The 13,605-nt window shown below is 34.2% G+C and overlaps 1 protein-coding gene across 2 annotated transcripts in view; it reads left to right on the top strand.

Moving 5' to 3' along the window:
- The window catches only part of Serinc (serine incorporator TMS1), a 57,597-nt gene continuing 43,992 nt past the window's right edge, over positions 1-13,605 (top strand). For both annotated transcript variants that reach the window (XM_069846191.1, XM_069846190.1), the window contains exons 1-3: positions 1-255; positions 2,480-2,644; positions 5,250-5,440. In XM_069846191.1, the coding sequence (XP_069702292.1) occupies positions 220-255; positions 2,480-2,644; positions 5,250-5,440 (392 nt within the window). In that variant the 5' untranslated portion in view covers positions 1-219. The remainder of the gene's footprint in view (positions 256-2,479; positions 2,645-5,249; positions 5,441-13,605) is intronic.

Here is a 13,605-nt window from a genome sequence, read left to right as displayed (position 1 = left end):
ACTCGCCACTCACCGACCATTCGACTACAAACAGGACATTTGCTGTCTGATTTCATGTGAATTTGACGTCATTAATCTTGTTTATATTGTAAGCTCGTGATGGTGTTAAGCTAATTTATGAAATTTACGTAAAAGTGGGATTATATTGTGATAAGGTGTCAGCGTGACTGTATAAGTCATTAGAAAAGAAGAAGATTCCATCTCAATTGACATTTTAATATGGGTGCAGTTCTAGGTCTTTGTTCTGCTGCGCAGGTAATGAATTTCTAAAAACTTGTTTTTTTTCAATCTCTCGTTCTTTTGCAATTATATGAAGATCATAAGTTTTATTCACTTCTTACTAGTAAATTCATAATATTTGAAAGATTGGCTTATTGAAAGACGTTTTGCCTTGGATCAATGTGTAAAATGTCATAATCCAACTCTACCATCCCCCCCCCCCACTTCCATTGACCTTAAAAATTAGTCACAATGCACAATCATTGCGGTAGAGTATATTTTATTGTTGTTATGGACACTAACAGTATTGTAACGATTTTAAATAGGAAACATATTTTATATTTTCAGTTTATATTGTGAAATTACATTTGAGTGCCTTTACTGTTTAACATTCCACTGTTTATGTCAAATTATGAAAAAAGAAAATTTGGCATTATTCTTCAGAAATGCTATTTAAACTTATAAGCCGAATAATCTTGCACATTCACATCATGTTATACAACAGTTTTTAATCACTGTAGATATATATAATTTGACATAATAGGCTTATTAATCTCATTATGCTTTTTATTCTCATAGACCTATGACAAATGACATATTGATTCACTCTCATTTTTGCCATCTATTTTAATAATAAACTTTTCGGAGATATTTTCTCTTATCTAGGCTATATGAAATTGCGAGTATTATTTATACCATTTCCCACTGGCTAACTTCATGGCCTGGATAAACTCCAGAACTCGGACTACACCCTTTCCCTCTTACTTCAAAATTCCAACCTTGTGCACACAAAATAAATTATTGGCACTGAAAAGTGCCTTTTCGTAAATATAATGATGCGCATTCGACAAACGCAGACAAATCTGCTCTTTTTAGTATCTTAAGACATAATTTGATAGGTGAAATTCGTGTCTCTTTTAAAAATGTGGCACTTGGAACACTATAAGTGAAAACTATAAGGAACTTGGAACTTTCTATAACGTTCACTGTGTTATATATTACAGTAAATCACAGAAACCTGCAGAAAAGTATATTCTATTATCCATGTGCTAAAAAGGATAAATGTTCATCTCCCCTCGTGCTTAAAAAAGTCCCTTGTGCAGACACTTGTATTTCCCTATTTCGACTATGCGGACATTTTACTGACTGACCTCTCCAGCGACAACAAAATGAAACTTCAACGTGCTCATAATTTGTGTGTACGTTTTGTAAGCAATGTTCGTAAATATGATATTACCCCATCCCTGGAAGCAATAGGTTGGCTTAAACTAGATAAGAAAAGAAATTTACATTCACTTCTCTTTCTCTTCGAAATCTTGAACTCTTCTATTCCTTCGTACCTGTCGTCTCGCTTCACTTACCTTTCTTTCCACCACAATCTGAACACACGCTCTCGCCATGAAATAATACTAACAATACCATCCCATCGCACCTCCTCATACTCATCCTCTTTCACAATAGCCCTGCCAAGACTCTGGAATTCGCTATCTGCTAGCATCAGGGACTGTCGAAGTAAAATTGAATTCAAACGAAAACTTACTAGGCACTTGGTCAGTAATTGATTTCTTGTAAATAGTTTCTTTAATCTATCACAAAATATTTCAGTATTCAGTAATTTCATCACTATACAATTTTGTTATTCTAGATTTAATTTGTAATTCAGTAAATATAAAATATTCTTTGTTTCTCTATGATAAATTATCTAGCTTTAATTATTCAGGCAATCTTTTCGTACTTTGATTTTATTGTAATTGTAAATTTAATGGGGTACTAATTGTAATGTTATTTGTAATTGTAATTGTAATTATAAATTTAATACTAATTGTAATTTTATTGTTTATATTGTAGTTGGAATCTCCTGGTAGAGGGGCAGAGAAGGCCCGGCCTTATCTCTACCAGGTTAAATAAATAAATACTACTACTAATACTACTACTACTAAATAGAAATTATTCATACATTACATTTACGTTCAAAATAGATACTATTCTTCAGAACTAAATATATAGATTGAAAAATATACATAACGGAACTAGGAAAGATTTTACAGTTTCCTGTAAAATTTTCTGAAAGACCATTTTCACTCTCCACATAGTGTCTCTTGAGTGATGTGTTACAGTTTTGAGGTTATTTTCATTGATGTAAGTACGTTTTTTCTTTCTTCCGTGTGTGGTGTGGGAGGATATAGAAGTTTCACCAACGACTCTGTGTATAAATATTAATTATTTCACGAATTGCATATGAATTGTTGTGTTATTGCAGCTGGCATGCTGTTGTGGCAGTGCTGCTTGCAGTCTTTGCTGTTCAGCCTGCCCGTCATGTCGAAATTCAACATCTTCACGCATCATGTATGCTGTTATGTTGTTGCTGGGCACCATAGCAGCATGCATTACTTTGTCTCCGGGTCTTGAAGATGCTTTAAAAAAAGTAAGTTTTAACATAGTGTGACTTACATTTTAGCAATTTATTTCCATCTGTCTTCTCACTCCACTACTAAAGTATATACAAAACCAGAAAGATGTTGCCATTTCTTTTTCTCACATGCAGGAAGGGGGTGATGTTGTGTAGTTATCTGGTGCGGCTGATTGCGCTGCCTGCCTTCCGTGTCGAAATTGAGCAACTGATGCGACTCTTAAATTTGTGTCATACATACTCTTTGACTAGACCTATATAATAATAATAATAATAATAATAATAATAATAATAATAATAAAAATCAAAAAATCTGTCAAAAAATCTGAAAGTTAGAATTTATAAAACAGTTATATTACCGGTTGTTCTGTATGGTTGTGAAACTTGGACTCTCACTCTGAGAGAGGAACATAGATTAAGGGTGTTTGAGAATAAGGTGCTTAGGAAAATATTTGGGGCTAAGAGGGATGAAGTTACAGGAGAATGGAGAAAGTTACACAACACAGAACTGCACGCATTGTATTCTTCACCTACCATAATTAGGAACATTAAATCCAGACGTTTGAGATGGACAGGGCATGTAGCACGTATGGGCGAATCCAGAAATGCATATAGAGTGTTAGTTGGGAGACCGGAGGGTAAAAGACCTTTAGGGAGGCCGAGACGTAGATGGAAGGATAATATTAAAATGGATTTGAGGGAGGTGGGATATGATGATAGAGACTGGATTAATCTTGCACAGGATAGGGACCGATGGCGGGCTTATGTGAGGGCGGCAATGAACCTTCAGGTTCCTTAGAAGCCATTTGTAAGTAAGTAAGTAATAATAATAATAATAATAATAATAATAATAATAATTAATATTATTGTTCTCGGCAACACCGACCTATCATGTTGGGATCTGGTTTGCTGTTTTGAGCAGTTGCCATGGTGACGTCTTGAAGCCGCTAAACTGACAGTACCTTTCTAGTTTGTGTTCTTTATAACATTACATTCACATCTTGTTCTTTTGGCTTCTTTCCTACTCATATTGAACAATATTTTCCATATTTAACATCTGAAGAAATAACACTTTCAGAATTTCAACTTTTATTCGAACCTCACTAATGATAATTAGGTCTACTTCATAAATGGTTATAAATGAAAATAATTCATGTTTAATAAATCTATTGTGTATAATTTTCTATTACTACATGCAGATTGAATGATTAACAGCATTTATGTTCCCAAGTATGTAATAAAACGAGAAAATAAATCAATGGCTTAAAAAACACATATTATTATTAGCCTATTATATCCATTTTTAGTCAAAATTAAAATATGGTGATACACTGATAGCATAAAGCTTAATCTTCATTCTGCACTGTACTGTATTATATGGAACATTACATACATACAAACATACATTACAAACCCAGCATTCTCCAATCTTTCCTATTTTCTGCCTTCCTCTTAGTCTCCGCATATGATCCACGTATTTTAATGTCGTCTATCATCTGATACCTTCTTCTACCCCGAACTCTTTTCCCCTTTCACTATTCCTTCCAGTGCATCCTTCAGTAGGCAGTTTCTTCTCAACCAGTGACTTAACCAATTCCTATTTCTGTTTCTGATCAGTTTCAGCATTATTCTTTCTTCACCAACTCTTTCCAACACATTATTAATATAATACAGTAGAATCCCTCTTAACCGGTACCAAAGGGACCAGGCTAGTTCTAAATACGAGATTTTGCCGGATAATTGAATAAATACCAGTATATACAAAAAAAAGTCCGTATTTCATTGTGCCAAATGTTTAAACTGCAAACATGTGAAGCTTATTTCTCTATCACTTGCTCATAACTGAATAAACATAAAAACTGTGCAGATTTTCCTTATTAAAACAATCACACAACACCAATAATACACTAATTCTAGGTTAGAATATTAACTGAAAATTAAAATTCGTGCGAACTTTCTAATGTGACAACACTGACGGTCTGAACATAACTAAATAAACATAAATACTGTGTGGATTTTCCTTATTAAAACACATGACACAACACAAATAATACACTAATTCTAGGTTAGAATATTCACTGAAAATTAAAGTTCGTGCGAACTTCTAATGTGCCAACACTTGACAGTCCGAACATAACTAAATAAACATAAGAACTCTGTGGATTTTCTTTATTAAAACACATCACAAATAATACACTAATTCTAGGTTAGAATATTCACTGAAAACGAAAGTTCGTGCGAACTTCCTAATGTGGCAAAACTGACTGCTCAAACTTTGGCAATGTGGCAGATTCAAACATTTTTTTTTGGTCCAACCAAAAGTGACGTTGTTTTGGTATTGCCGGTTATTTGGGTGCCGGTTACGAGGGATTTTACTGTAATTATATTTTTCTGTAAGATATATGCAATAGGAAACACTTCTTTCAAGGTTTCCCGAAAGTTAGAAAAAGTGGACATACAATATTTTGTGCTGTAAGCCATCGAAATAAGCTTCCAATAAAAATAACGTTATAGCCTATCTGCTTTTAAAAAATGAAATTCTTCCAGATTAAAAAAATGGCAATTTGAGAACATGAAATGTGAAAATCTCTTCGTGTTATGTGTAGTGCCTTTTTTCCAGGTACCATTCTGCAGCAGTTCAAATGACAAAGTTACTTCGACTCTGAATCTCAGCTTTGAGTGTGAATCCGCCGTTGGATACCTTGCTGTATATCGGATATGTTTTGCTCTATCTGCATTTTTCTTCCTTATGGCTCTTGTAATGATCGGAGTAAAGACATCAAAGGATCCCCGTGCTGGGATTCAGAATGGGTTAGTATAAAGATCTTATGAATCTCTTTATTGGATGTGCTGAAATGTGCTGTTTCTGACTTAGAGATGAGTTTAAACGATATTTTCAAGTATCTGTGACAACTGTGACTGTAACAATTAAATATCTGTGACTTTTATCGGTGATTTTGTCACACCGATATTTTATATCAATACGTAGCATGAATTACATCGATAAAAATTAGCAGGAAATATTGAAGAGCAGTGAAATGTGAATACGATTTCTCTATACACACCACTCATCAGTGATTTATATGGGAAAATTCAACAAAGAAATTATGTACATGTACCATTAACAAATAAATACTTAACAGTAACATGTTAAAAGTTAACCTCATGAACCAAAAGGTTATATTATAGATATTGAACCAGTTGATCATTTTTTAAATGTAGTTGGGTATGGAGAAATTGAGGTTATGTGATTATCCTAATCGTTTTAAAAATTGATTTTTTTAATTGTATATAATATAATGGATAAATTATTTTAAGTCGTGCATTAACATTATAATATTCAGTCATAGAATAAAAATTAATGAAACACAAGTATTCGGAAAAAACATTGGAAAATAATTACAAAACAAAACAGTTGTTCAGACAGTATTTTACACAAGATTAAGTACTGGTAACCAATGGTGTTATTATTTAAATCGTGTAATAACTTCATCATTTATAATAAGATGGAAAAACTACCGCCAGATTGCTGTTATTGTATCATGCACACGCGCAAACCAACAACGTAGAGGAGAAAATATCAGTCACAGAGTACTGAATACGGAGCAGATTTCGATAGCGATATTTTGTCACAGATATTTCGCGTCATCAGTCACAGGTTTATCTGTGACAAAAAAATACGTGTGACAAAATATCGGTTTGTGAAATATCGGCCATCTCTATTCTGACTGAAGTTACATCCACAAATGGTGTAGGAAATTTAGTTAAAAATATGTAACAAATGTAATATTCAACATAGACAGCAAATATATTATATATGCCTTTATATTATGAGTGGGTGAAATATAATACAATCTATATTTTATTCTTCAGGTATCCCTACAAAAGTGTTAGTGACACATTAAAAATAGTCAAAATAACAACTATATATTTAACACGCGAAAGCAATATAATACATATTCCGAAGTGATATAGTATTAAAAGTTGTGTAATCAAGATGTATAATCAAGATGAGACAAGTCATACAATACATAGATACAGATCTGCGCGAATAAAAGCAATAAAAACATCACACCACATAAACTTTAATCATGAATGCCTAAACCAACAACTAACATCGAAATATGCACAAATCAATATAAAAAAACATCATATCCAGCACAAAAGACAAAAAGCACAGCACAAAAAACATACATACAAAACAACATTAAACACTATACGACACAAAAAAATCAACATATCACAAATGCCTACAAATTACATTTACAATTAGCATGCACTCTACAGTACACAGACCTTGAAGAGGTTATAACACATACGAACAAAATAATAACAGAAATAAGCCAGAAAATAAAAAAAGTCACAACAAATTAGCAATGCTAAAGACACAACAAACAATAACTTACAGCACGAAACACAAATTCCACCCAAGAATATTCAACACCAGCAACATAACACTCAATCACAACGAAACTAGACTACTAGAAAAAGGATTAAAACACAACATACACCAAAACAACACAAAAACAAAACAAGTACAAACTATCATAAACACAGAAACAGCAATACAAAACACACAAAGTCAACATCACGAATACGTAAGACAAGACAATAAGAAACATAAACAAAATAAACAAACCCACAGTAAACACACAAGAACATAAAACAATAAGCACCGTAAAGACAAAACAAGAAGAACATAACCTTTCATCAAAGCAGACAAAGGAAATTGCAGAGTAATCATACACAAACAAGATACACACAATAAAATAGAAACATATTTCAAGGAGAACAATGTCACAGAACTCAAAACCGACCCCACAACACAATACCACAACGTAATAAAAAACACATAAACAAAAACAGACACAATTCCTAACAACAAGAAACAACAACTAAAACCAATCAAACCAGAAGAACCTAAATTAAAAGCACTATCGAAAATATATCCATCAGACCGTTAGTCAATCATCGAAACACACCAACACACAAACTAGCCACGTACATGGACAAAATCATAAGAAACAACATATAATTCGAAAGAGAGACAACGATATAAAACGACATAGATCTAGTGAATAAAATAAAAGACAAACATATCCAACATAGCAACTTTTGACATAAACAACCTATACACAAACATGCCCATAAAAGATACACTACAGATACTAGAACAGATGCTCGAAAACAACAACACACAACAAGAGCACATGTTCCTCTGACACATATCATCAAGCGAGATGTACTGCCTGATGTATATGTATTTATCAGCCAGACCCTCAATCATAGGCAGTGATGAAACATCACTATTTCATATTAACCGACTATTCCATAAGCTCCTCTAGTAAAATACATTTGGCACTTCCAAAGTTTACCGCTATTTGCAATTATGTATGTTGGCTTATACTGTATACTATATGCCATCTCAGAAAAAGAAATAATGATAATAGAGTAGAATCTCTCTTATCTGGCACCAAAGGAACCATGCTAGTAACGGATACGAGATTTTGCCAGATAATTGTATAAATATCGCTATGTACAAAAACCAAAGTTCGTATTTCATTATGCCAAATGTTGAAACTGTAGCCACGTGAAGCTTATTTCTCTATCACTTGCTCATAACTGAATAAACATAAAAACTGTGTGGATTTTCGTGATTAAAACACATCACACAACACATATAATACACTAATTTTAGGTTCGAATGCATTAAAAATTAAAGTTCGTACGAACTTCCTAATGTGGCAACACTGACGATCCGAACATAACTAAATAAACATAAAAACTGTGTGGATTTTCTTTATTAAAACACATCACACAACGCAATAATTTTAGGTTCGAATACACTGAAAATTAAAATTCGTGCGAACTTCCTAATGTGGCAACACTGACGACCTGAACATAACTAAATAAACATAAAAACTGTGTGGATTTTCTTTATTAAAACACATCACACAACACAATAATTTTAGGTTCGAATACACTGAAAATTAAAGTTCGTGCGAATTTCCTAATGTGGCAACACTGACAACCCGAACATAACTGAATAAACATAAAAACTGTGTGGATTTTCGTGATAAAACACATCACACAACACAAATAATACACTAATTTTAGGTTTGAATATTCACTGAAAACGAAAGTTTGTGCAAACTTCCTAATGTGGTAACACTGACAACCCGAACATAACTAAATAAACATAAAAACTGTGTGGATTTTCCTTATTAAAACACATCACACAACACAAATAATACACTAATTTTAGGTGCAAATATTCACTGAAAATGAAAGTTCGTGCGAAATTCCTAATGTGGCAACACTGACGACCCAGACTGTGGCAATCTTGCAGATTTAAACATTTTTTTTTTTACCCAGCCAAAAATGTCGTTGTTTTGGTATTGCCGGTTATTTGGGTGCCTGTTACGAGGATTTTACTGTAATAATAATTTTTCATATTTCGTTACTTTTCATCTTTTTCCATCCCTGATCCTCAGTTACGAATATTGTAAGAGTCTTTTATGTGGCACGAACTTGATGTGACATTCAATCCACCTGTTGTATTTCCTTCCTGTGTAAGGTTATCATACATTGCATCTTGAAAAACCAGAAATATTTATATAAATTAAATGCTCATTAAGTTTCCTGTCTGATTGGAATGTCATGCCCAGGGACCGGATAAATAGAGGATGATAGGTTGACCTAGGGGTGATCCAGGTGAACGGACTATCAATCCTAATATCACAACTACGGATCCCAGGGAACTAAAAGAGGACAGATTTTTAAGGGAGAAGGTTTGTCAACATAATGTCTGCAGTGTACAGGTACGGTCACACATCGCTACTTTTGCAGTGCAACTTTTGTACTGCAGCTGCAAAAGTTGCATGTCGTGTTCACACGTAAGCCAAAAGTAGCGTGCTGCACACTACTTTTCGTGCTGCGCAACCCGAGTGCTGCAAAAGTTGCAACTGGAGGTTGCGAGTCTGTTCACACACAAGGCGCTACTTTTGCAGCCGCAGTCATGCTGCAGGTTTCCATCTCCGTGTTGACTTCTCAATATACATTTTGTGGTTATGTTCGCATTATTAAGAAACTCATGCGAAAGCTTACTTATCTATTATTTACTTTTCTGTCATATCTAGTATTCAGAAATTGGCATTATTTTTACTATAAAGCTTTTAAAAATGCCTGTGTACTTAAATGATAACCAACAGTATATTCACGTAATCAATGTTGGCAACCCTCCTGTTTGGAACTACGCTATGGAAAATTTAAAAAATGAATTATATCGTCAGCAATTATGCTCAGACTGTGTTGTGTATTTAATAACTGTTACAAATAATTTATTTTCATCACATTTAACATTAAAATATATCCAAACAATAAAAGTATCATTGGCATATTTGGGTGGTAACACTGATTGCAACCACAGCAAAAGTTTCAACAAAACCGATATCAAAAATGCTGCGGCTGCAACCCTGAGAACCCTGTTCACACGTCGCTACTTTTAAGCTGCGCGCAGCATGGAAAAGTAGCGAGCAGCAGGTTCAGCAGTCGCTACTTTTCGGTTGCACCGTTGCTCACATGTTGCAGTACAAGAGTTGCGCAGTTTTTTGTACTGCAGCGCTGCAAAAGTAGCGACGTGTGACCGTACCTTAATGCTTGCAGCAGTAATTAAACATAACAAAATAAAAATAATTGTGATATAATGTAATAAAACATCATATAACAGGAATAAAATAAAGAAGTAAATTAGTTCAATAAAAATGTAATTAAATCTTTACTAAATTCTCTCTTAAACTCCTTACTTATTTTAATGTAATAGTTACTTGATCTGGCTTGTGTATTAACAGAATTTTCACTTACATAGTTGTTGAAGGATAACCATCTCCCCTCTCAATAAGCTGCAGCGTCTTTAAGTGTTGCTAAGTTCAGAAGAGAAGTAATTTTCGGACTTGGAATATTAATTTGTAATATAATATTGAGAACTACTGTCTTGCCATGTACCACTGAATGAGAATGATAAGCCAGAATCGTGGAGTTTTATAAAATTTTAAAAAAGTGGCACGGCCTTAATAAAAATATATCATTGGTCTAAATTGTTACATAGGGTGGGAACTTAAGAGAGAAGGTAATTTACAATTGGTCGTTCAAGATCGTCAGATGGCATGATTAGTCATATAAGGCTGTAAAAGACACTTAGAAAACAGGATGAGTTTGTGTTACTAACGGCTTTACATGAAAGATCAGAATAAATCAATTTCCTGTCATGCGTAGGCAAACAACCGGATCAGGATGTGCTCCATCTGATGTGACACTGACAAAGTCAAAGTGCAAAAGATGAAATTCTAACACGTGTAATTATGACTCAAGAATTAACTAAAATACAATTAAGAAGTCTTTAGTAGCAGTCTTATCATTGACTACTTCCTGTGTGAATTATATATTTACAAAATTTCTTTGAGGCAACTTGCTTTACATATTTTTATCTCATGCGCAGCAACTGAAGTTAATGGCATACAAATAGCTTTGTAGGTCCTTGCTTCGAAGTGGCCTGTTATTCCTTTGGGTGTGGGTTCTATCATGTAGCTTCCTCTTCCTGGTTCGTCGAGGTTCGTAGCTACTTCCTTTTGTCACATCTGATAGTGAACCCGCGGCGTTGACCTTGGACCTGGTAATAGTGAATAACACTGGCGCGAATGCTGGAAACAACTATGTAGTCTCCTTCTAAATATCACACATAACACCAATGTTATTAAAGCCATAATAGTAATTAAAAACAAATTCACTCGTGTCTTCTCAGATTGACTTGGTTTACTTTTCAATTCTGAGGTAAGTCCAGATACATCGAAGTTATATCTCGACTGTATTGCCTCACTTTTAGCTATTGTGGTATTCTTTTTCTTCTAAAATTAGGATAAAATCCTGTTCAATCCACTATCCTTCAATCTTCTTTTTGGACGACCCAAGCTTCTCGTCCCACATGGAGAGTTGTCTCTTGCGATTTTTACAAGCTTTCCATCCTCCATTCGATTGATATGGTCATTCCAGTCTTCTACGTCGAATTACCCACTGGGCGATCTGTTGGATGTTACAAGTTTCACGAATTACCTGACTTCATTCCCGATCGAATAGTGTTTTACCAGTTAAGGTACGATCACACGTCGCTACTTTTGCAGTGATGCAGTACAAAAAACTGCGCAACTCTTGTACTGCGACGTGTGAACAACGGTGCAACCCGAAAAGTAGTGGCTGCCGAACCTGCTGCTCGCTACTTTCCCATGCTGCGCGCAGCTTAAAAGTAGTGACGTGTGAACAGCGTTCTCAGGGTTGGAGCCGCAGCATTTTTGATATTGGTTTTGTTGAAACTTTTGCTGCGGTTGCGACCAGTGTTGCCACCCAAATGTGCCAATGATACTTTTATTGTTTGGATGTATTTTAATGTTAGATGTGATGAAAATAAATTATTTGTAACAGTTATTAAATGCACAACACAGTCTGAGCATATTTGTTGACGATATAATTCACTTTTTAAATTTTCTGTAGCGTAGTTTCAAACAGGAGGGTTGCCAACATTGATCACGTGAATCTGCTGTTGGTTATCAATTAAGTATATAGGCGTTTTTAAAAGCTTTATAGTAAAAATAATGTCAATTTCTGAATACTAGTTAGGACAGAAAAGCAAATAATAGATAAGTAAGCTTTCGCATGAATTTCTTAATAATGCGAACATAACCACAAAATGTATATTGAGAAGTCAACACGGAGATGGAAACCTGCAGCATGACTGCGGCTGCAAAAGTAGCGCCTTGTGTGTGAACAGACTCGCAACCTCCAGTTGCAACTTTTGCTGCACTCGGGTTGCGCAGCACGAAAATTAGCGTGCAGCGCACTACTTTTGGCTTACGTGTGAACACGACACGCAACTTTTGCAGCTGCAGTACAAAAGTTGCGCAGCAAAAGTAGCAACGTGTGACCGTATCTTTATTCTCCTCAACACCTTCATTTCTGTTGTCTCGAAATTGTTCTGTTCTTTTAGTGTCAGGTCGTGATTCACAAGCATATGTTAAAATTGGCCTTATAACTGACTTATATACACTACATTTTACCTCTTGACGTAGTTATTTATTATTCCATATATTATTATTTAGTGCCCCTGATATTCTTAAGGCTTTATTTGTTTGTTCTTTCACTTCCTTGTATAAATCTCCACATGAGGTGATACATATGCCCAGGTAAGTAAATGAATTGACTTGTTCAATTATTTTATTTTCTATTTCCAATTTACATCTTACTGGAAGTTTGCTAACTGTGAGACATTTTGTTTTCTTTACAGAGATGTTCATATTATATAATTTTGCTGCCTTAAAGAAGGCAAATAAGAGTCTTTGAAGGTCATCTTCATTTTCAGGAATCAGAACTGTGTCATCAGCGTAACACACAACTGAAATGTTTGATTTGGCCGTTTTATATCCACTTTTATCCTTCACTTCCTGTATAATTTCATCCATTATGAGTCACTTAATGAGTCATCCTGCCTCATTCCATTTCCTGCATTTATACTACCAGCTGTTGTTTTATTCACTTTGATATGAATTTCATTATCTGTATATATATATATATATATATATATATATATATATAGTTATTATTAATTTTATTGGAGATTCGGGGACATTCCTCTTATATAAAATATGCACTACATCTAGTAGTCCAACCTTATCAAAGGCTTTTGCAAAGTCAATAAAACACATAAAAGCAGTCTTATTAAATTCTAAAGCCTTTTCTGTAATTTGTTTAACAATAAATATTGCATCTCTGCAAGATTTACCTCTGCAGAATCCCTGTTGTTTGTCCGATAATTCTATAATTTCGTGCATTTTTCGTGTTATGATTTTTGTTGTGAGTTTTAATGCTGAATTCAATAGGGATATCCCCCTGTAGTTATCGGGATCTCTCTTGTCTCCCTTTTTATATAC

Source organism: Periplaneta americana, chromosome 14, assembly GCF_040183065.1.
Source record: "Periplaneta americana isolate PAMFEO1 chromosome 14, P.americana_PAMFEO1_priV1, whole genome shotgun sequence".
Lineage (NCBI taxonomy): Eukaryota > Metazoa > Arthropoda > Insecta > Blattodea > Blattidae > Periplaneta > Periplaneta americana.
The sequence above is the reverse complement of the archived record's forward strand: the minus strand, read 5'-3'. Positions and strand labels throughout refer to the sequence as shown.